At 49.8% G+C, this 23,822-nt stretch overlaps 2 protein-coding genes and 1 long non-coding RNA gene across 13 annotated transcripts in view; 2 read left to right on the plus strand and 1 right to left on the minus strand.

The window, feature by feature from the left end:
* The window catches only part of LOC128329921 (uncharacterized), a 28,598-nt gene extending 24,684 nt beyond the window's left edge, over positions 1-3,914 (plus strand). For all 4 annotated transcript variants that reach the window (XR_008309857.1, XR_008309856.1, XR_008309855.1 and 1 more), the window contains one exon: positions 2,991-3,914. This is a non-coding gene — a long non-coding RNA (uncharacterized LOC128329921). The remainder of the gene's footprint in view (positions 1-2,990) is intronic.
* LOC128329916 (uncharacterized) overlaps positions 1-23,822 on the minus strand; it is a 481,088-nt gene that overhangs the window by 198,542 nt on the left and 258,724 nt on the right. The gene's annotated exons all lie outside the window — the stretch shown is intronic.
* Positions 4,172-23,822, plus strand: part of LOC128329920 (rap1 GTPase-activating protein 1-like) — a 38,932-nt gene continuing 19,281 nt past the window's right edge. Inside the window, exons 1-6 of one of the 2 annotated variants that reach the window (XM_053261851.1) lie at positions 4,172-6,496; positions 10,706-10,763; positions 14,535-14,664; positions 14,912-15,067; positions 18,704-18,838; positions 23,653-23,813. In XM_053261851.1, the coding sequence (XP_053117826.1) occupies positions 14,614-14,664; positions 14,912-15,067; positions 18,704-18,838; positions 23,653-23,694 (384 nt within the window). In that variant the 5' untranslated portion in view covers positions 4,172-6,496; positions 10,706-10,763; positions 14,535-14,613 and the 3' untranslated portion in view covers positions 23,695-23,813. Of the gene's footprint in view, positions 6,497-10,705; positions 10,764-14,534; positions 14,665-14,911; positions 15,068-18,703; positions 18,839-23,652; positions 23,814-23,822 lie in introns of those variants that run through there. The other variant, XM_053261850.1, reaches the window with a different exon arrangement.

The raw sequence follows: 23,822 nt of genomic DNA on the forward strand, positions 1-23,822 counted from the left end.
CACAAGGCTTGGCGTTCGTTCCTCCCTCCTGCCGGACCCCACAAGGCTTGGCGTTCGTTCCTCCCTCCTGCCGGACCCCACAAGGCTTGGCGTTCGTTCCTCCCTCCTGCCGGACCCCACAAGGCTTGGCGTTCGTTCCTCCCTCCTGCCGGACCCCACAAGGCTTGGCGTTCGTTCCTCCCTCCTGCCGGACCCCACAAGGCTTGGCGTTCGTTCCTCCCTCCTGCCGGACCCCACAAGGCTTGGCGTTCGTTCCTCCCTCCTGCCGGACCCCACAAGGCTTGGCGTTCGTTCCTCCCTCCTGCCGGACCCCACAAGGCTTGGCGTTCGTTCCTCCCTCCTGCCGGACCCCACAAGGCTTGGCGTTCGTTCCTCCCTCCTGCCGGACCCCACAAGGCTTGGCGTTCGTTCCTCCCTCCTGCCGGACCCCACAAGGCTTGGCGTTCGTTCCTCCCTCCTGCCGGACCCCACAAGGCTTGGCGTTCGTTCCTCCCTCCTGCCGGACCCCACAAGGCTTGGCGTTCGTTCCTCCCTCCTGCCGGACCCCACAAGGCTTGGCGTTCGTTCCTCCCTCCTGCCGGACCCCACAAGGCTTGGCGTTCGTTCCTCCCTCCTGCCGGACCCCACAAGGCTTGGCGTTCGTTCCTCCCTCCTGCCGGACCCCACAAGGCTTGGCGTTCGTTCCTCCCTCCTGCCGGACCCCACAAGGCTTGGCGTTCGTTCCTCCCTCCTGCCGGACCCCACAAGGCTTGGCGTTCGTTCCTCCCTCCTGCCGGACCCCACAAGGCTTGGCGTTCGTTCCTCCCTCCTGCCGGACCCCACAAGGCTTGGCGTTCGTTCCTCCCTCCTGCCGGACCCCACAAGGCTTGGCGTTCGTTCCTCCCTCCTGCCGGACCCCACAAGGCTTGGCGTTCGTTCCTCCCTCCTGCCGGACCCCACAAGGCTTGGCGTTCGTTCCTCCCTCCTGCCGGACCCCACAAGGCTTGGCGTTCGTTCCTCCCTCCTGCCGGACCCCACAAGGCTTGGCGTTCGTTCCTCCCTCCTGCCGGACCCCACAAGGCTTGGCGTTCGTTCCTCCCTCCTGCCGGACCCCACAAGGCTTGGCGTTCGTTCCTCCCTCCTGCCGGACCCCACAAGGCTTGGCGTTCGTTCCTCCCTCCTGCCGGACCCCACAAGGCTTGGCGTTCGTTCCTCCCTCCTGCCGGACCCCACAAGGCTTGGCGTTCGTTCCTCCCTCCTGCCGGACCCCACAAGGCTTGGCGTTCGTTCCTCCCTCCTGCCGGACCCCACAAGGCTTGGCGTTCGTTCCTCCCTCCTGCCGGACCCCACAAGGCTTGGCGTTCGTTCCTCCCTCCTGCCGGACCCCACAAGGCTTGGCGTTCGTTCCTCCCTCCTGCCGGACCCCACAAGGCTTGGCGTTCGTTCCTCCCTCCTGCCGGACCCCACAAGGCTTGGCGTTCGTTCCTCCCTCCTGCCGGACCCCACAAGGCTTGGCGTTCGTTCCTCCCTCCTGCCGGACCCCACAAGGCTTGGCGTTCGTTCCTCCCTCCTGCCGGACCCCACAAGGCTTGGCGTTCGTTCCTCCCTCCTGCCGGACCCCACAAGGCTTGGCGTTCGTTCCTCCCTCCTGCCGGACCCCACAAGGCTTGGCGTTCGTTCCTCCCTCCTGCCGGACCCCACAAGGCTTGGCGTTCGTTCCTCCCTCCTGCCGGACCCCACAAGGCTTGGCGTTCGTTCCTCCCTCCTGCCGGACCCCACAAGGCTTGGCGTTCGTTCCTCCCTCCTGCCGGACCCCACAAGGCTTGGCGTTCGTTCCTCCCTCCTGCCGGACCCCACAAGGCTTGGCGTTCGTTCCTCCCTCCTGCCGGACCCCACAAGGCTTGGCGTTCGTTCCTCCCTCCTGCCGGACCCCACAAGGCTTGGCGTTCGTTCCTCCCTCCTGCCGGACCCCACAAGGCTTGGCGTTCGTTCCTCCCTCCTGCCGGACCCCACAAGGCTTTTCCAGTTGTTTTCTCAGGAGTGGGACAGGACTTCGCTAACTAATGAACCAAGGTTGTACCAAGTATTATTTCCTTTCTCATTTTGTCTTATTTTATTTCAATTCCTTTGTCAGTCCTCGGTTCCCTTTTCTTGTTTCCCCTGGAACTATATTTGGGGCCCTTCCACTTTATTTGGGCAATGTCCCCCAGAAGTTTTGTATGTGAAATTTTTGTACTTTTAAATTGCCTCTCTCTTAAATGGTATCTTTAAATTTTTGTACAGCCTATTGGATCCCTCTGCAGTCCTTTGATTTCTCTTGGACCAGCTCGACAGATGTTTCCATAGTAGTGTCTTTCCACATGTTTCATGTTTCTGCTGCTTGTTTGCTGTAGCTGCCACTTGAGCCCTCATGCTAAATATGCTAAATAAAATAAATGTGTGGTTTTGTGGGGCAGCGGGTGGGGCTATCTATTCACAGCATTTAGGCTCTGGCCGGGTGGAGTTGTGGTGTTAAGAGGGGTCAGGGCAGCAAACTGATTCTCTACAGAGCAGACATCCAAAAGCAAGAGAAATGGCACAGAGGAAGCCGAGAGGCTAGAGATTGCCTGACGCTCCCCAGCTCTTGTTGGATTACAACTCCCATCATCCCCAGCTTCTCTTGTTCAGGACTACAGCTCCCATCACCCCCTGCCATAAAGCTTGGCTGGGGATGATAGAAGCTGTCCTCCAATCACCCCCAGCCACCTTGTATTGTGGCATGAGTTGATGGGAGTTCAACAACAGCTAGAAAACCTCAGGCTGGCCGCACCTGCAATAACAAATACAGTCCCCTGATGTAAATCCAGATCTTCTTATGAAGAGAACCATCACGTTTTGAGCAATGGCTTGTTGGGGGGGGCGGATAAATAAATCAACATGAAAACCAGGCAGTTGAAACAGAGGGTCGTGAAGAAAACACCACTTAAGTAGCTCACACTTGTTTCCTTTTTCTTCTCTCTCCGCTATACCAGCAAAGAAGAGCTTCCCTTTCAACATCTAACAAAGGATCCCGTCCTGCTTCTGATGCACTGTTATCAACGCGAGTGCTGAGGGTTGCCTCGGCCGGGTAAATATGCATTGACACAATGACAAATCTCTCCGGTGGCTGAGGGGAATGGTGGGCCCTAGAGAAGGCAGGAAGAGGCTGAGGAGAGCAACCCCACAGCAGATGCCCATTTCCTTTCTGGCTAGGTTTGCAAAAGCCTCGTGTACACTCAAGGTCATAAGGCTTTGGCAAAGAGGGGGCATAGTTTCCCGGGAAACGACTTCACCCCAGAAGTGGAATCCCACACCTTAGTTTACAGAGCTCCCTTCAAACTAGTTACTGAAGTTGCAGCCCAGGTTTGCACCCGTTCCATCTCTTGATTCCGAGTCTGGGTGCCCGACCTCCCCTCCTTCCCCTGGCTCTGCATCCAGTGTGGGGTGCAAATGTCACATTCAGTCCTGGCAGGGTGCAAGAAACAAGGCTGGGCCCCACAGTGAACCAGTCTGTAGGGCCAAGCGAGGGGGCAGAGGGTGCGCTAGTGAAAGCGATCCCCGCACTCTCTTGGCCTTCTGCAGGGACACCTCGGCATCCACTCACCCCCCTCAGGTGACAGTGTGGGATTAGCCGGTCGCCATTTGGGGCCGAGTAGGAATTTTCCCCATCCACCCGGATTGGCTTGGAGGTGGCTGGTTTTTTGCCTACTCTGCACTGTTGCACTGGAAGGGATTTCTGATCTGGCGGATGTTAGGAGTGGTGCCGCTAAATAGTGTAGCCCCTTGGTCACCATGGCAGGTCCGGGGGGGGGGGATGCAGTGCCCCACCCCATTGGTGGCAGGTGCGATTTCCCCCAGCTGCACGGCAGTTCTCTGCTAAAATGAGTCAATAAAGTGATGGCCGTAGTTTCAACCCATTTCCTGTGTGCTGTCGTTTATTTCTGGGTATGGGTGCAAAGGGACTTCAGAGCACAGAACGCTTGCAAGAGCTTCTCAGGTAGCATTGAGTGTGATCTATAGATCCACAAAGGCACGCTTTACAAAGAGGCAGAATCTGAAATTCAGGAGAAGCATGAGTTGCTCCTTCTGCTCTAGCCAGGTCTTCTGCTCCTCCAACCCCACAAATGGGAGTCTGGTTCATACTCACACAATCAAGTGGCAAAGCTCTGCATAGACTGTATCACTTCAGACTGCAAGTGGAAGGTAGGGTTTTTAAATGCTCTCCCTCATAATAGTTAAAAAAATATATATATAGCATGTTGGGAACAAGTGTTCAACTCAGGGGTGCAAACAGAGGAAAAGCTTAAGGAGCACCTCATTAATTTTATTTTGTGGATAGGTATGGGCTATTAAAGGCACAGTGGGGAAGTAACTTGCCTAGGGAGCAAGAGGCTGCTGGTTCAAATCCCTGCTTGTATATTTCCCAGACTATGGGAAACACCGATATCGGGCAGATATAGGAAGATGCTGAAAGGCATCATCTTATACTGCCGGGAGATGGCAATGGTCACCCCCTTCCCTATTCTACCAAAGACAACCACATGGCTCTGTGGTCGCCAGGAGTTGGCAGGTGGTGTGATAAAATGCAGGAGAAACTGCTCAATTGGTTAAGGGTGATGTGCACTCTTGGTTCAGTCTAACCCTTTCCCTTCAGAGCTATTTTTCGATGTGCAGGGATCTTCTGTGGGGAGGGATGCACAAATCACACATCTGCAGCTTGAAGTGATACAGTCCAGGAAAAGGTTACTCATTGATTTTGCTGAATGTTTCAAGTATTGTCAGCAGTCTGTCTGTGAGCACAGCAAAAAGAGAATCTGGTGTTTAGTAGGTGCCAGCATGAATTTGTCAGACTGGAGTAATCTCCCCTCCTCTTTTAACAGAGTTACTAGTTTAGTAGAGGACAGGGATGCTGTGGACAAAGTGTGCCTTGATTTCTGCAAAGCATTTGACTCAGTCCCCACAATATCCTCCTTGACCTCTGTGGAGAATGGGGCCAAAAACTCCATGTTGTAGGTTTGCTTGGTCTTTATTTTGATTTATATTTAAAATGGCTGTCCATTCCCCATTTGCGTTGCTGGAGTAGATGAAACCTTGACCTTTTCTCTACCCCAGGGTTGTTTTTCTGTCTGGTGTTCATCCCTGCCCCACCCCCCACCCCTAAGTTCTGGTTTGTGTTTGCCCTGATTGGCTAATGCAGGGCGCTTTCCAGATTAGACTCTGAAATTATGCAGGGATTGCGGAGTCACAACACAGGAAGTATGGAAGCACACTGAGCAGATCAGACATTGTTGTAGGGTTTAATCTGGAAAGCGCCCTCAGGAGGTGGGCAGAGTTCCAGGGATTAAAAGGGGAGGTTGGAACAGTTTAGGGAGCAGGAGAGCAGTTGGAGGAGCTGAATAGCAAAGAAGAGCTGAAGATCACACAGAGGAGCCGGATCCCTCTTGGAGCAGCTGGAGGGACAGACAGCAGCAGCAGGACCAGACAAGGCAGCGCTGAGCAGAGAGGGAGAGAGACAGGCTTGCAGGGAAGCCAAGTGGGCTGACTAAGAGCTGCTGGTGAGGTGCCTGTTAGGGCCAGCGTGGAGTGTCCGATAATCGCTGGATGGGCTTATCTCATTTTCTTCTTCTTCTTCTTTGCTCTTATGGTTGTTAAAGATAGCTTTTGCAATGTTCAAATTGGTATTTTTCCCTCTCAAGTAAAGATTTCACCTCTTGATTAAATTCTGGTGTAGTCTCTGTCTGTGTTCTCCACCCCAGGCTTAAATGCCACACCACCCTGCCTAGATTGAGTGAGAGACGGAAGGTTGATGGGCTGCCAAGTGGAGACAGCCAGGAAACATAAGGAATTCCACTTGGGGTCAGCAGCAGTAAAGCTGGTCAAATCATGGGGCTGGTTGAGACCAGACCCTGACAATCTCTCTCATAATCTGATCTATTTAACCTAACTAGCCTTTGCCTGCTGCTGCTTCTACAATTATACTGGATTCTCTGGATAAATCAGAGTGCAGCAAAATCCCCTCTAAAGCTTCCCTGAGAATTACTTGCTGCTTTCTGTAACAATTCTCTCTTTCAAAAACGGAAGACCAGAATGGGCGAGGTCTATTGGTATAAAATAGCACATGGTTTCCATAGATGGTGTGTGTTTGCCATCAGGGAGCATTTATGGCTCTAGTCTGGAGAGTGCCTTCAATAGGTGGAAAGGGAAAACACATCCACTCACTCATTTCATTCCACCATTAGTGGAGATGGTTTTGTCTCTATGGCAATTACTACTGACTAATAACTTACTCCAGAGTTTTAAGTATCCTCTCCTTTCCCACCTACGCATCTAATAGTGATTGGACGAAGAAGGGGTCTTGACCATTCATGACCCTTGGCTAACCTGTTCCATTTGACATTTAATATCATTGTCTAGGGGAGATGTGAAAAAGGAACAAGGCGTGGGCCAAGTGACCCCCCTTCAAATGGAACACCGAGCCTTGGCGTACTTTCGATCTGAGGTACTGAAAAATGAGGAAGTGTGCCCAAGCCGACAGGCCGATTTTCTCCAGTTTTAGACAGAAGTTCTAGATGGGGGCTGCTCTTGACAGCATGGAAAATTTGCTGGAACAGGGGAACTTGGCGTTCACTCATGGGTTCATGCCAAGATCAAGGCCTAAACTGTGTCGAGCAAACAGACTCAAGTCAAGCATCTATCTAATACAATATGGCTAACCCATCTATGCGCTAATTCAATATAAAATTGACCGGATTGGGCCTTACACTAGGTACATCACTGTTTTGAGATCATTCTCTTCAAGGAATGGACGCAGCTGTCGAATCAGCCCAAGTTGATGGACAGCACTCCTGGCCATAGCCTCCGCCTGAGATACCAGGATGAGGCCTGGATCCAAGAGCACTCCCAAGCTGCATACCTGTCCTTTCTAGGGGAGGGTAACCCCATCCAGCACAGGAAGATCTAACTCATCTCTCAGATTCCAATCCCCCACAATGAGCACCTCCATCTTGCTTGGATTCAGCTTCAATTTGTTATCTCTCACCCACCCCATTACTGCCCATAGGTAGCCATTTAGGGAGTTAATGCCATATCCTGATGATGATGATGATGATGATGACGACGACTGATAAGGAGAAATAGATTTGGGTGTCATCAGCATACTGATAACACCCTGCACCAAATCTCCTGAAGACCTCACCCAGCAGTTTCATGTAGATGTTAGAAAGCATAGGTGACAGAATGAAGCCCTGAGGGGCTCCATATAATACTTCTCATTTCAAAGAGCAACCATCACCAAGCTCCACCATCTGGAATGGCAGGAGCAAAACCACTGCAAAGCAGTGCCCTCTATCGCCAACTCCTACAGGCAATCCAGAAAGAAGGGGGAGGGCAGGAGAGGGTGGGGCAGGGGGAGAGGGGGAGGGGAGAGGGGGAGGGGGAGAGGGGGAGGGCAGGTGAGGGTGGGGCAGGGGGAGAGGGGGAGGGGAGAGGGGGAGGGGGAGAGGGGGAGGGCAGGTGAGGGTGGAGCAGGGGGAGGGGGAGAGGGGGAGGGCAGGAGAGGGTGGGGCAGGGGGAAGGCAGGTGAGGGTGGAGCAGGGGGAGGGGGAGAGGGGGAGGGCAGGAGAGGGGAGCAGGGGGGAGATGGATGGAGGGCAGGAGAGGGTGGGGCAGGGGGGAGAGGGGAAGGGCAGGTGGGAGGGTAGGATGGGGAGGGAGGGGGCAGAAGGGAGGGCAGGAGAGGTTGGAGCAGGGAGGAGAGTGGGTCAGGAGAGAAGAGCAGGGGGAGGGGAGGGAGGGCAGGAGAGACTTTGGCAGGAGAGACTGGGGCAGGAGGGGGAGAGAGGGGTGGGAGGGGAGGGAGGGCAGGAGAGACTGGGGCAGAAGGAGGAGAGAGGGGTGGGAGGGCAGGGGAGATGGGTGGGAGGGGGACGGAGGACAAGAGAGAGTGGGAGGGAGGGAGGGCAGGAGGGTGAGTGAGAGGGGTGGGAGGGGGAGGGAGGGGGCAAGAGAGTGGTGTGTGAGGGAGGGGCAAGAGAGTGGGGCAGGAGGGAGGGGAGGGGGCAAGAGTGTGGGACATAAGGGGGGAGGGGGAGGGAGAGTGGGGCAGGAGGGAGGGAGGAACAGCCAGCCCCAAAGAGCACACAGATGCTCTGTGCGGGTTGGCTAGTTTCCTTGATTTCCTGACAATGAACTCCTTTCCCTGCCTCACAGGGGCTGAGGAGCCACTGGCAGGACTACATCTTCTGGCCGCCCAAGTGTTCCTTGAGCCCCTGATGTTAGCCAGTGGCTAACATTCATTGCTTCTTTTCAGCTGATATGTTTATATAGAGATGGAGATGCTGCATTGCTAACATTGAAGCCCTGGGTGCAAAGATTGTAGGGAACACAGCAAGTTTTGCAATTTCACTTCTCCTTATTGCATCTGTAAGTTTTGGAAACTTAGCTTCGATTCCTCTGATTAATATATGGTGATTGATTGATTAAGTGCCATCAAGTCAGTGTGGACTCTTAGTGATGACATAGATAGTTCTCTCCAGGATGATCTGTCTTCAACTTGGCCTTTAAGGTCTCTCAGTGGTGCATTCTGTTGGAAGTTAAGGACTTTGCGCTGTCTCTTGTCTCAGACAGTGGAGGATAGACTAGTGAGTCAGAGGACTAGAGGGTCAAGACATTGGTCATCCCTTCTCTACTGCTCTGACACTATTCCTTTGGATATGTAGATTGCTAATCTCAGGGACTAGCTTCCTCTCTCTCTCTCTCTCTCTCTCTCTCTCTCCTAACAGCCCTTCTACCTTGCAACATGGCAAGCCTCTCTCACTGCACCATGTGTGCAGAGAAGATGCAGAATCCATCTGCATCCAGCTAGATAGATAGATTAGAGATCCTAACTCCTCACTTTCCTATCTAGAATAGAGTTCCTTAATAAATGCCTTATATATTGATTTGAAACTATGAATTGGCTCCAAGTTACTTTACTCTCAGCATACACGCATGCCTAACTAAATTCCGCTGTGCTGTGCCTCTGTGCACTCTGCTATAATGAGAAAGGGATTCTCTCACCACAGAGAATTTCCAACACATTCATTGCTGTTGTAATCGAGTCCATCCGCCTTGCTGCTAGTCGTCCTCTTCTCTTTCCTTCAACTTTCCCCAGCATTATGTACTTCTCCAGGGAGCTGGGTCTTTGTACAATGTGTCCGAAGTATGATAGTTTGAGCCTGGTCATTTGTGCCTCTAGTGGAAATTCTGGATTGATTGATTGATTCTATGATCCATTTGGTTGTTTTCCTGGCTGTCCATGGTATCCTCAAAAGTCTTCTCCAGCACCAAAGTTCAAAAGCGTCAATGCTTTTTCTGTCTTGCTTCTTCAAAGTCCAGCTTTCACATCCATAGAGTGTCACGGGAAAAACCACGGTCCGAACAATTCTAATCTTTGTAGGTGTAGACACGTCATGGCATCTAAATATCCTTTCCAAGGGCTTCATTGCAACCCTACCAAGTGCTAGTCTGCGGCATATTTCTTGACTGCTGGATCCTTTACTGTTGACGGTCGATCCTAAAAGGCAGAAGCTATCTACCACTTCAATGTCTTCATTGTCAATTCTGAGGTTGGTTGCTGTACCTGTTGTCATTAGTTTAGTCTTCTTTACATTTAGTTGCAGTCCCATTTTTTTCACTGTGCTCCTTGACTTCCATTACTAGAGCTTGCAGATCATTCTCAGCTATCAGGGTGGTGTCATCAGCGTAGTGCAGGTTATTGATGTTTCTTCCTCCAACTTTAAAACAGATTGGTCTCTGGGGCAACCCGGAGAGACCATATGATGCCTGTTTTGAAACAGCTACACTGGCTGCCGATATGTTTCCGGGCAAAATACAAAGTGCTGGTTATTACCTTTAAAGCCCTGAATGGCTTAGGTCCGAGTTATCTAAGAGAGCGCCTTCTTCTACATGATCCCCACCGCACATTAAGGTCATCTGAGGAGGTCCGTCTCCAGTTGCCGTCTCCAGTTGTCTGGTGGCGACGCAGAGGCGGGCCTTCTCTGTAGCCGCTCCTGGGCTATGGAATGCACTCCCAGCAGAAATTTGTAATTTGAGATCTTTGCTGTCCTTCAAGAGAGCCCTTAAAACCTACCTGTTTGGCTTGGCCTTCCAGAGTTTTAAATGATTAACTGTTTTAAACTGTTTTAAACTGTTGCCCTGATTTTCAGGGCTTTTAGCTGTTTTATTGGTTTTATTGTGTTTTAATAGTTTGATTTTAATTGTTAATTTGTTTTAATTGTTTTTATCATGTTGTGAACTGCCCTGAGCCATTTTGGAAGGGTGGTATATAAATCAAATCAATCAATCAATCAATCAATCAATAACCACACTCATCTTCTTCCAATCCAGCTTCTCTCAGTCGATGCAATCAAAGGCTTTTCTGTAGTCAATAAAGCACATATTGAGTTCTTTCTGGTATTCTTTGGCTTTCTCAGTTATCCAGGGTGCTTCAGCAATGATGTCTCTTGTTCCTCAGCCTTTTCTGAAACCAGCTTGAACATCCGGCATTTCCCTTTCTACGTAGGGCTCTATTCTGCATTGGATGATCCTGAGCATTATTTTGTTAGCATGTGCTATTAAGGATATTGCGCGATGGTCTTCGCAATCTGTTAAGTCTCTTTTCTTTAGTAGGGGTGTGTAGACTGACCTCTTCCAATCTGTTGGTCTCTAGGCATCTTAGAGTTCTTAGATCTCCTTGGGGACAGAATCCAGCTGCAGGACTTCCGCGGGTAAGTACTTTTGCATTGATTCCTCCAGCACTGTCTGTCTGAGCAACTTTCAGCCCAGCCCAGAAAAATTAAAGCCTCACCTGGGGGATGGCTAAAAACAGGGGGCAGGTCTGAGGAGATAAGGAAGCTAAAGGACAGGCAGCCCGCAGGCAAGGAGGCTGAGGGAAGGGGGCATAGCAGGCAGTGAACTAAGGGCCAAACTACGTGTAGCGGCGTGAGTTTTGGGTGGTATATAAGTATGGTAAATAAATAAATGTGAGAACAAGCATGCGATTAGCCCTTGTGTGCCAGCTGTACAGCAGGGAAGGGCAGTCTGGCCTGGGGCCATGGTGTGTGGGACAGGGCTGAACTCTTTGCCGCTGCCACAGTTCCCATCCAGATCAGGCCCTCCCTAAGGCTGCTCTTCGCCCTGGGAAAGAAGTTCCCATTGGCTTCAGGTGGATGATCTTCACTGGGACTGTAGCATGAAGGGAAATGGTTACGTATCCCCTTGCTGGATGTCACTGTCCTGATTCTGGGCACCCTGTCAGATACTGTTTTAACTTTTAAAACAACAACAACAATTGTGGGGCCATACGGCGCATTACATTGACGCGCACACAAACATGGCCCTAAAAGCATAGGCTGTGAACTCAGAAATTCTCAGTCATAGATAAGTTGAGATTTGGACTTACTGGTTGGCCTCCTAAGATAGTAGTTTAGATTCAGTTAGCTTCCAGTCTCCATCTGCAATATCAAGGGTATTAAATAATAACGCTGATTATAATCCAAACTGTGCTTTGGATTTCAGAGACTGCTCAGGGCCGAATATCACACACTTCCTCTGCTTGCAAATGCCACCCGCAGTTTGACACAAACTGGACAAAAAGCGGTTCTTTTAAAGTTCTGCTTTAATAACAGGAATCTGACGGAGGGTGGTTGTTGTAGCGTCACTGGGAGAAGTTCTTTAAAACTGGTCAAAGTGTTATAACAATACTCGTTAAAGTGAAATAACGTCCCAAAATCCATCAGGCAAAATAAAAGAAGAAAGGTAGCAAAGGAAGATCTTTTATTGTCACAAGCATACTTGTAGTCTCAAGTGGAGCAAACAAAACCATGATCTACGACAGATCATCATTCTCAGAACTCTGCTTGTTTTTTCAGTAAGATTGCTTAAATCTTAAATCGTGAAGCAGAGAAGTGTGAAAGAACAAGGTGAGAGGAGAGGAGAGCTGGTCTTGTGGTAGCAAGCATGACTTATCCCGTTAGCTAAGCAGGGTCTGCCCTGGTTGCATATGAATGGCAGACTAGAAGTGTGAGCACTGTGAGATATTCCCCTCAGGTGATGGAGGTACTCTGGGAAGAGCACAAGGTTCCAACTTCCAAGTTCCCTCCCTGGATTCTTCAAGATAGGGCTGAAAGAGAGATTCCTGCCTGCAACCTTGGAGAAGCTGCTGCCAGTCTGTGAAGACAATACTGAAGCTAGACAGGTCAATGGTCTGACTCAGTATATAGCAGCTTCCTATGTTCCTATGTAACAAGTGACACAAAACTAAATGGCCATTCATTCTCAATTGATTTATTAATCATCAGCTTGGAGAACCTCCAGCTCTCAGCAGCTGCTAGATGTGATGGGCTTAGTGCTACCATGTGTAGGCACTAGAAGGCCTGGTCCAGACCTTTCTGAACTGGAACCAGGACCGGCCTTAGGGGTGGCCAAGGCAACTGGTTGCCCAGAGTGTCAACTTTAAGCAAGTGCAAAGAGCTGAGTTTGCACAAGCCACACAACTTGGCAACACTGAAAGACCAACCTGGGTTGTCTGTGTGTGTGTATGTGTGTGCGTGTGCATACCAAAAGCACTCCTCACTCCTCAAAGGTGCTGTGTATGATAGGGCCAGCCCTGCTCAGAGTACTGAGTAGTTAGCTTGTAAATATTTCCAAAAACAAATATGCAACACTCTGCGTGCAGGAGCGTGTATGTGGGTGAACTAGGGGGGAAGGAAGAAGTTGGAAGATGCTGCAAGTCGTAAGAGTCTAGGTCAGGGCTGCACAACTCAAATGCCCTAGTGGGCCAGAACCATACACAACTAGGCGTGAAAGGGCCGCTGTCAATTTTTAGCACATTACATTAAAATTAAAAATATCGTTAGTTACTTGTGGACCTATTCCCCCTATCAACAGACCCATAGTTTTAACCAAGAAATAGTGGCCAGAAAATAGGTCCTGTCCCTGCTCAGTCAGTGGGGCCCCTGGAGTGCAAACCAGCCCCAAATAAATGCCAAGTCCTCTCCTCTCCCTAAATTGTCATTGCTTTCAGGCTGCAATGCTAGGCATGCTTACATGGGAGTAAGCCTCACTGGGTACACCATGGAACATATTTCTGAGAAACCATGCATAGGATGGCGCTATAAGGCAGTTTTCAGCTCCTATGTTGCTGCAGGATACCTGGGGGCCAGTAAAATAGTCCCTGCAGGCCGAATCCGGCCCCCGGGCCTTATGTTGTGCAGGCCTGGTCTAGGTGGATGCACACACGCCTGCCCTCTTGTGCCTTAGCCAGATTGATTTCCAAATGAAAAGGGAGAAGATGTAGACATGCTGCTGACCCAAATGGAACCTCCCCTCCTGGACAATGGCAGGGAAATCCCTGCTGTGAGAAAAACCCATTTTTGGGTTTTTTTTGGTCAGTATCCCTGCCCTGCCAGAGCACTACAGACTGCATGTGCAATTCTGTCTTCCCAAGACGTGTCTGAATGGGAGTCTAGACATACCATCCTTGCTTCTCCTTATGCTGTTTAGAACCATATTTCTTTAGGGGCTCCATTTTGTATTGCTATCGCCTTCTTGGCTAAATGCTCTGGAATCTAACATATAGATGAAAACCATAGTCCATTGCCCTCTGCAGCACAGTGGACTATCAAGTTTTCATCTATATCTTAAATGGCAACTTGGATCACATTTTATTTCCCAACTCTGGAATTAGAGAGCCATCCCTTTTATCTGCCATTATGAGGGCATGTTATTCTGAATTATGCTCTCCCACAACTTACCTGGGTGCTCAAATGCATTCCCAGTTATACCTCAGAATGAAAGAACTGTTGGGCATTCTCTCTGGTAAGAGATACTCTCCTAATATAGCAGAGTGCACAGAGGCACAACACAGCGGAGTCTGCCCAGGCATGCGTGTATGCTAAGAGTAAAATAACCTGGAGCCAGTTCATCGTTTCAGATCAATATATGGAGCATTTATTAGTGAACTCCATTCTAGATAGTAAAGTGGAGAAATAGTATCTCTACTCTATCTAGATAGCTGGATGCAGATGGATTCTACATCTCTGCATACATAATGCAGGGAGAGAGGAGCTTGCATTGCATGTTGCAAGGGAAAAGAAAGGAAAGAGAAGGAAGAGGAAGTGGCCAGGCAGGCAGGCAGGCAGGAAGTCAATCCCTGAGAGTAGCAATCTACATACCAAAGGGATAATGTCAGAGCAGTAGAGAAAGGATGACCAATGTCTTGACCTCTCTAGCCCTCTGACCCACTAGTCTGTCCTCCTATGTCATTGAGACATGAGACAGCGCAAAGTCCTTCACTTCCAACAAGAACTTTAATCTTGCAGAAGCATTATGAAGAATTGGTAGACGTGCATTTTACAAAATGTGCCCTCACTTGACTTGTATTTCCATCTCTGAATAAAGTGTTTCTTTTTACTCTTCTCTTCTTTTTCTCCTCTTCCCCCGCTCTGCCTCGCCCCACCCCCCACCTTTCCTGAAATATGTGGGACTGATCTGCTCAGATTCCGAGGTGGCTTGGATGTTACGAGAGGTCAGACAGGAACAGAGTCTGTCTGCACCAATTTCCGGGGCAAGGAGATCATGTTCCATGTCTCTACACAGCTACCCTTCACAGAGGGAGATGCCCAGCAGGTACCTGGTGCTTCGTGGCGCTTAGGGAGCTGCAAACTGTGGACGGGGTGGAAGAGAGAGTGATGTATGAGCATCTAGACTGGTAGAGACATATAGATATTTTAGTGTTGATGGAGCAAGCTGGGAGTGGGGTTTAGAATAGATTCAGGTTTTCAACTGAGATGGGAGGCCGGTGGGGTTAAGTAGGCCATGTTGGGCTATTTGCTGTTTGGAAGGATAACTCCCTCTCTTGTGTGCTTCCTTCCAGCTTCAGCGGAAGCGCCACATTGGGAACAATATTGTGGCCATTGTCTTCCAGGATGAAAATACTCCCTTTGTCCCTGACACGATTGCCTCCAATTTCCTGCATGCCTATGTGGTAGTGCAGCTTCATCACCATGCCCTTGGGGAGACTCTCTACAAGGTAAAATGCACACCTGGGAGCCATAAACACTTCAAAAGTAGCACCTGCTGCATCTCTGAACTTTTTCTGTTGCCTAAGCTCCTTGCTCCTGGCCATTAGGCCTGTGTAAATATTTGGCTCCAAGTAGCCAAAGTCAGATAATCCTCCGGGCCAAAGTCAAATCACCCTTCCGAAGTGACTATCCCCATTGCCCACCTGCTGACAATGTTGCGCTGTTCCCCGCAGTGGTGGAGACCCTTAAAGATGCCGCTGGATGCTCTGGCAAACTCCAGTGGCATCTGGGAAGGCACGCAGGGAGCACTGGAAAGTGAGGAGTCCATGGGAAAGCACGGGAAGTATTCCACTTCCCAGACATTGCTGCAGCTCACCAGGGCACCTACTGGCCACGGTGGGGCTCTTCTGCTGTATTAGCAGCAGGGAGCGGCAGTCACGTGCCTGTATAATAGGGTCTTAATCTAAGTTGCACTTTGTCCCTCAAGAGGCAGGGATCAGATTGCTTTGTCCTTTCTTAAAAGATGTGGAAGTGAAGCCTTTCGTGCTCACTGGTTCTGTGTATTTTGTTGAGAATGGCCAGTGTATCATGTGTGTGCCATTCTCCACCAATGCACAGTGTGCTGCTTGTTGTCCTCTGCTATCCTTAAATAAGTACCGAATTGACTTCTGTGATCACACTGGTAACGCTGACTCTGATTGGTGATAATGTGACCCATTCTTGTTTGGGGACAAGAACCTGGATAATGGCAGGCCGGTTAGTTTCTTAGTGCTGCAGAAGCACCCAGCACAAATCCTGGAAGGAACAAGAGTGGGAGGAAAGGTTGCCGAGGTGTTTTGCCATTCTGGTCTGCGATCTCTTCAGAAAAGCTAAGGAGGCTGTTCACACGAGCAGCCTGGATAGAGCTGCTTGTGTGGAGCACCGGCGGTCAGAGCCGATCTTGGCGCTGCCCTGCCGGGTAGCCGAATTTCTGTCCTGGGGCTATTCTCGGGGTAGACTGGTGCCCTGGTCATGTGTCTGCTGGGGCTGCCTGGGGTGGAAATGCCCCCAATGCGCCTGGCTCCTTGCACAATGCATTGAGGGGTTTCTGGAGGCCAGGCTGTGTTCCCCAGGCTGTTCCTCCAGATGGCTGTGCTGCCATGAGCAGCACGGCATGTGTGGGCCTGTGAGTTGTGCAGTCCCGGAAACAGTAAAGATCATCTGGGGAAAAGGTCAGATCGATCCTGCCTCCCCCCGACCGCACCCTCCCTGCCCTGCTCACAGGTTGTGAGAATGACCTGAAGGAGTTCCCTGGTGAAGAGAAATGCAGCTGATCTGATCTCTTTAGAGTTATCAAGGCATTTTTAGAGCACTGCCTAGTAAACCACAAATAAGCCATCATATATTATTATTATTTCTCTGTGTAAACCGCTTTGGAAACTTTTGTTGAAAAGTGGTATATAAGTATTTGTTGTGGTGGTAGTAAATTTGCCGGTTAGCTGGGAATCAATGCAAAGATATTACAGTGAGGTGGGAGAAAGAATTGGCAAAGGCAAGGATTATGTGCAAAGGAAAACTTTCAAGTTGGAATTAAATAGCCAACAGTGTTGTTCTTGAATAGCACAGTGCTGAATAGCACAGGGTGTTTTTTGGCATGAGAGTTGCCATTTTGGAGGGGAATGGAGAGAGTCATCAAAGTCACTCTGCATGCAAAATGGATCCATTTCCTGCTGCTCTGAGGCTCCAGACCCTGCCCTACACAAAGAGCCTTTCCACACAAGCAGTGTGGAGAGCCTTACCGGGCTCTGTGGGGGAGAGTGGGCTGAGCAAGGAGCCAGGAGCCGACCCTGGGCGGCCAGATTGGCTGCCCACACAACTCTGGGCTCTGTCACGAAGCCAGGAGGGGCGGTGGGGATCGGAGGCTACCCGGCTTCTGGAAGTCCCAGGATGCCCCGTGCAAGTGCACGGGGCATTCTGGGGAGACCCCCGAGGCCGGGAGGCTGCTTGTATGTAGCCTCCCGGTCAGGGGTCTACTCATGTGTTGCTGCGCCCAGTAAAACAGGGTTAGCAGAGTGCTAACGTGGGGGGAACTTAAGTGGGCTAAGTGAAGTAGTTTATTTAGGAAATGCCTCAGAGAGCTAGGAAAGGCCTTCATGCCAAGGCCTTTCCTAGCTTCTTGCTACATTAGGAAGGAAAAGGAGGAAGAGGAAGTCTGTCTCTCAGGTGAGAGAATGAAACCTGAGACTATCAGCCTAAGAAAGGGAAAGTAGAGTAGAAAAAGTGTAGTCAGATATGGGGCTCCCTTGCTCATGATCTCTACCCCTCGTGCCCCTAAGGGTCAATAGGGTTACTGGGCTAAGAGCCAATGCCATCAGGAGCTGCATCTCCTCACACTTCTGGGTCTCCTCCACACAGTTTCTAACTGGTCAAAGACCAAAGAAGAGAAGTATTTATAATAGAACTTGGTAGGAGTTTGCAGTTGAAGGTGGACATCCTTGGACTTTTCTAGATGGCAGAGGTGTGATTTTTTTTTTTTTAAGCTTCTGCATAACTTCCTAAGCCGCCATTTTACCCACTGTCCAGATCCTTGCGTGGGCACCCATGCTCCTTCCTATCATGGTTTGAGTCTCTGGCCACATGTTGAGCATGGACTTTGCGCACGGGCGTAGCAAGGTTGGAGTGGGCCCAGAGACAAGATTTTAAAATGCCCCCCCCCGAAGCTCAGCTCATGAAGTAAAGAAATCTTAAATGAGGCTGAATAGTGGTAACAAAAAGCATAGTAAAAGTCTACACACACACACACACACACACACACACACACACACACACATATATCCTATTTTTAAAGGGCTTTGTAAATTGTGGACGATGCAAGTCATTTAAATGGTCCTAGAGAAAGACATGCTGTTCTGCTAGCTCCAGGTCTTAACATTCACATCAATTTTGGAGGATGAATACAACTGAATGAAGCCCGGGTGGGTGTGGGGCTGGAGGAGTCAGTCATGTGACTTGCCTCTGGGGGGCCCCCAAGGCAGTGGGCCCCCAGACAACTGTCTCCCCTTGCCCTATTATAGTTACGCCCCTGACTTTGCGTGATTTTTCATAGTGCTCCCTGCCACCCAGCTCTTGGGTTCTGAGAAGAATCTGTCCCTTTTTCATTTCTGCTGAAGGGACATACGCTATGCCAAGTGCTGGCTGGGAGGTGGTGCTGTGAAAATGGGGCAAGGTCTGTGCTCAGCATGTAGCCAGAGAGTCAATGGAGCCCACACAAGCCGATGCTTGCATCTGGACAGTGGGCGAGATGGCATTAGGAAGTTGTGTGGAAGCTTTGAAAAGCCTTCATTTTACTGCTCTCTGGAAAAGCCCCTTGTCTCCGCTTTCACCTTGCTTCTCAGTCTTAGAGTCAGAGTTTGCTAGCATGGCAGGACCTCGTTTTCTGTGTGCAGGGGCTGTTTTTGTGTGGGGGGAGCATTCAGACATGCATGTAGCCTCTAACCTGCAGCCCAGGGAAAAGGTTCCTCTGTGAATTGACTGTGTAAACTAGCCCTCCTATATATATATATACACACACACTTGCCTTGTTTTCTGTCCTTCTGACTCGTCAGTCTGTCTGTGCTTGTGTCCTCTTTGTTCTCTGACATGAGGGCCTTCTCTTTCTGGAGCAGGAGCGGACCCGCAGTGCTCTTCTCGAGAGTCTTTATGAGGAGCTGCAGATCCGGAGCCGCAGCATGATGGGCTTGGCCTCTGGAGATGATGACAAGATAGAGAATGGGGGTGGTGGCTTCTTTGAGAATTTCAAGGTGAGAGAACAGACACTTCGTTCCTTTTAGTGTAATGGTGTGTTTCTCCATTTCTTGTTGTTCTGGAGAATATATACAGTAACAACGGCAGACTTGGGAGTATTGAAAGCACTTCACAGAAGTCCTCTTGGTTATTTCCTCTGCAAGGTAGGTTTGTAACACTTCCTCCAAGTTGTCGGTGTAAGGGGGAGGAGGGTTGAGGCCAAGGCCAAGAGACGGGGCTTACCCAAGGCAAAGGATTTCCCTGGCTCAGAGTTCAGGCTTTCCAGCCACCACTCTGCTACACTTTTGCAATACCTGATTTCCAAACGTCTGCTCTTGGAAGGCTACCCATAGAAAATACTTCCACATGTCTAGCTGCTTTTTGCGGGCAAGTTGTTAAGACTGGGGAAGCTATTGCACCAAGTTCTGGGGTCGCAGTGCAAGTTCTCCAAGAGGTCTCTTCCTTTCCCTTCCAGCTCACTCTTTGTTGTGCTCCCCAATGCCTGCACACTTTGCAGTCCTCCTAACTTGTACAACTTGCACTCTCCCTGTCTTACTATAAAAAATGTACAATGAATGGAGGGGATGCCTATTCTGTCGAATAATATTAGAAATGAAGAGTGAGGGAGGTCTGACATGCCATGATGTAAGCAACTTAGTCCGGTTTCATTGGTAGCTGTCTCCCACTACAGTCCAGGAGCAGGCAGAACAGGTTTTTGGGGTGCATGGTCTGGTGCATGGTCTGGGAAGCAGGACCCCAGCCCTTGCCTATCATGACACAGAAATGCCATGATAACCCCAGGCAAAGTGCCTCATTGTGAGCGGGAGGATTTGCATGGAACTTGTTGCAAGTGTGAATAGGATCAAGGCTGGAGGATTTCATACCCTGTTTTGTACAATGCTGGGGGAGTCCACAAGAAGAACCTTTGCATCAGCCGCAGTTGTCAACTAAAGTGTTGTGTCCTGGAGCTGGGCACATCCACAGCCTTTGGGCACATCCAAGTTTGTAACTTGTCACATCACCTTGCAGCCACCTAATGGCGCAGCAGGGAAGTAACGTGCCTAGGGAGCACGAGGTTGCTGTTTCGAATCCCCACTGGTATGTTTGCAAGACTAGTATGGGAAACACCTGTATTGGGCAGCAGAGAAATAGGAAGGTGCTGAAAGGCATCATCTCACACTGTGCGGGAGATGGCAATGCTAAACCCCTCCTGTAGTCTACCCAAGACAACCACAGGGCTCTGTGCTCTCCTGGAGTCGACACTGACTCGACGGCACCACCTGACTTTCCTTGACATCCCCTGGGCAGTTCCCATCTTGCTTTCCCAGGCTTTGATGGAGCTGCCCCTGCCCAGGACTGGAGAAATGCTTGTGGGGCTTCCTTCCACTGGCTGAAGATATGAGGACAAAGGTCTGTGGGGACAGAGTTCCTTCTCTCCAGATGCTTCTGGGCAGACTCTGCGAATAATCTTTACTTCAGCAAGAAAGAGAGGTTTCTAGTCCCTCCCGGTAGTTGTAGATATTCCTCTATATTCCAAGCTTCTTTTTCATCCGAAAAGAGAAGCCTGGTAAGAGGAAGTCAAAAGCAACCTTGAAGAAGAGAGATGCTTTTTTCATACTTACAAGCCCCTCATGGCAGTTGCAGCTTCTCCTGCAGAATGTTCCTGTTCCACCCATCAGCAATGGCAGCTAAATCAAGCCTCCATGGGCAGAGACAGTATTCTTCGGAAGACCAACTGCTGACTACCAAATACCGCAGAACCATCACCTTAAAGGGGTGTGTGGGGGACCTAATATTCATTCTCTCTGGCCTTAGGATTTTTTTTAAAAAGACTCTGAGCCTCCATCTGTTACCGGCAGTGACCAGCCAATTGCACACAGACAGGCAGGTGGGGAAACAGCCCTCCCTTCTTGTTTGTCCCCAGCATTTGGTATTCAGCAGCATACTGCCTCTGCCCATGGAGGCTTGATCTAGTGGTCAGTACTGCTGGTGGAACAGGCAGGAGGAGCTTTGAGTGGGGAGAGAGAAGTGGATGGAGGTGTGGGAGTGGCTTGTAGCACCCCCACCTTTTGGAGGGCCCAGCTGCCCCTGGCACAGGAAGGGACACAATGGTTTTGCAAGACCAACACACAAAATTAGGAACTAGGTCAGTGGTTCCCAAGCTGGGTTCCTCCAGATGTTGTTGAACTAAACTCCCAGCATCCCCAGCCATAATAAATTGTAGCTGGGAATGATGGGAGTTGTAGTTCAGCAACATCGGGAAGAACCCAGGCTGGGAACCACGGATCTAGATTAAAGGGAGGGAGGGGGGTGCATCAGTGGGAGGAGGGATGCTGTTCTTCTGAGCGTGTTCTGGTCTGCTCCTCCTTCTCTCGCTACATCTCCTGCTAGCTCTGCTCCACCTGGACTTGAGAGTGCTGTGAGCCAGACTGCAATGCAAGGGTGATGGAGCTGAGGGAGCTAATTGAGCCAGAAAAGAATCAAGTAGGGAGTAACCTAATGGTCCAGTGGGGAACTAACATGCCTAGGGAGCAAGAGGTTGTTGGGTTGAATCCCTGCTGGTATATTTCCCAGACTAGGGAAGCACCTATACTGGGCAGCAGCGATATAGGAAGATGCTGAAAGGCATAATCTCACACTGTGTGGGAGATGGCAATGGTAAACCCCTCCTGTATTCTACCAAAGAAAACCGCAGGGCTCTGTGGTTGCCAGGAGTCGACACTGACTCGATGGCACAGCTTTACTTTAAGAGGAGATAGCAGCCAAGTCTTCTAAATAGCAGCATGGGGGTTCAGAAAGGGGATACAGATTCAGAAGGGGCTGCACAGCCTGAGCCCGAACTGAGACACTGCCAGAGCCCCAACAAAGGGGCTCCACCCAAAAGGTTCTCACTCGGGACCAAAGGAGGAGAGCTACAAGAACCCACCACATGGCCAGAGAAAGAAAAGATGCCAGCTGACAAAAGGTGAGGAAATGCAGCATTCGAAGAAATTGACACCCTGCACAAAAATGAGACTTGAAGACTTGTGTCAATCCCCGCAGGAAGAAAGACTGCGGGATGCAAGTGGGTCTTGAAAGTCAAGCAGGATGCAGAAGGGGAGGCAGAGCGCTACAAGGCGAGGCAAGTAGCCAAGGGATACTCCCAGAACTATGCTGAGGCCTACAATGAGACCTTTGCACCACTTGTGACAGACACTTCAATTAGGACACTGCTCAGCGTGGCAGCGGCTAGAAAGATGCAAGTTGAACACATGGATGTAAAGACTGCCTTCCCTCATGGGGAAATCGAGGAAGACATCTACATGCAACAGCCACCAGGCTATGAGCTACCTAGAAAGAAGGGGCTTTGTGCAAACTAGAAAGGAGCATCTATGGCTTCGAAACAAGCAGCCAGAGCGTGGAATGAGAAACGAAATCAACTGCTACTTTAGGAAAGGTTCTCGTAAGGAAAAGCTGACCCCTGCCTATCTTCAAGAAAAGCTTTGCCATATATGGGCAAAACTTAAGTACCCCCAAATATACCTAGGATACCAATAGGGCTGGCTCATTATTAGAGAATAGCAACTCAGGCTTGTATTGTGCCAGCTCAGATGCAGCTCTTTGATTAGAACATTGAAGTCCACTCCCCTCTTCCACAATCAAGCGTGATTTCAGTGCATGACAAGCAACACCAAACAGCTTGGGATGTCCCATGTGCAGCCTGGCTTGCTCTGTACAGGCCTCTGCTACGGGGGAAACTTGTCTCAGGCTAGTTAGATGGTCATGAACATGTTCCAAAGCACAGCTTGGGGCACTCCCTTCTTCTTTGTCTGCTCCGCTCCTTCCTTCCTTCCTTCCCTCCCCATGAAGGAAGTACAAGTTGCAGGCTTTTAATCTAAGTTTGTAACTTCTTTAGAACAATCTGTTTCAGAACAGTTTCTTTTTTAAAAACATTTTAAAAAACACTTAAAAACACTTTCTCCAGGCCTCTACTCTGAGCTCATCCAACTGGATTACTCTGCTAAATGAGGGAGGTTGATTCAAATTCCCCTCTACAATTGGGACATCCGCTAAGCACGTCACAATAGGCGTGTTCACAGCTGGTGCCCTTCCTGATCGGGCAGGCAGGTGGGCGGGGGACTCTAGTCAGACCTGGCCAGGAAGAGAGGGAGCAAGGCAAAGCTGTTATGGAATCCTACTTACTTTGTGAAGAAGTCTTTCCTCATCTTCTCCCCCATTTCCCTCCCTGTCTAACTATTCCCCCCTGACTAACTATCCCTCCTTTTGCTAAAAGCTGACTGTCCCTCCCTCCCCCGCTAGACCCCTCCCAAAACCACAACAAACAAACAAACAAACAAACAACAAACAACAAAATAACAAACACTAACACTAACACTGAATATATAAATTGATAAATAAATGAATGGATGAATAAATAGATGGATAGATAGATAGATGGATAGATAGATAGATTTGACAGAAACAGAAATGGACTCTCTACACTCTCTTTCCTCGCTATCTCTCCAACTCCTCTCCACCTCGCCTCCTCCCTCCTCGCCTAACTCACCCACAAAGAGCAGCTGAGCCCTGGAGGTGTCATGAAAGAAGATGTGTCATAAGCCTCAACAATGGCCATTCGTCCTCTTGCAGAGACAGTGCTAGGCATCCATTCACACAGACAGACACTGAGACACACAACAGGAAGAGACAGACTGAGCCTGCACCACACACACACACACACACACACACACACACACCCAATTCCCCCCCTGCATACATAGTTATCAATCAACATGTTGTGTTGGCAGCCAGTTCATTGCTATTCTGATGGTTTTTGGTTTTTTGTCATCAGCCAACATCAACAATGACCACAATCAAGATGAACATAAGATGATAATAATTCATTCCTTTCATTATAAAAAATCATCAAATTATTTTCTCCATGTAAACCAAGCCCCCCACACACATGATTTCTGGTAACATTTTCAATAAAATTAATTCATTTAGCATTCATCAATCATT

Source organism: Hemicordylus capensis, chromosome 6, assembly GCF_027244095.1.
Source record: "Hemicordylus capensis ecotype Gifberg chromosome 6, rHemCap1.1.pri, whole genome shotgun sequence".
Lineage (NCBI taxonomy): Eukaryota > Metazoa > Chordata > Lepidosauria > Squamata > Cordylidae > Hemicordylus > Hemicordylus capensis.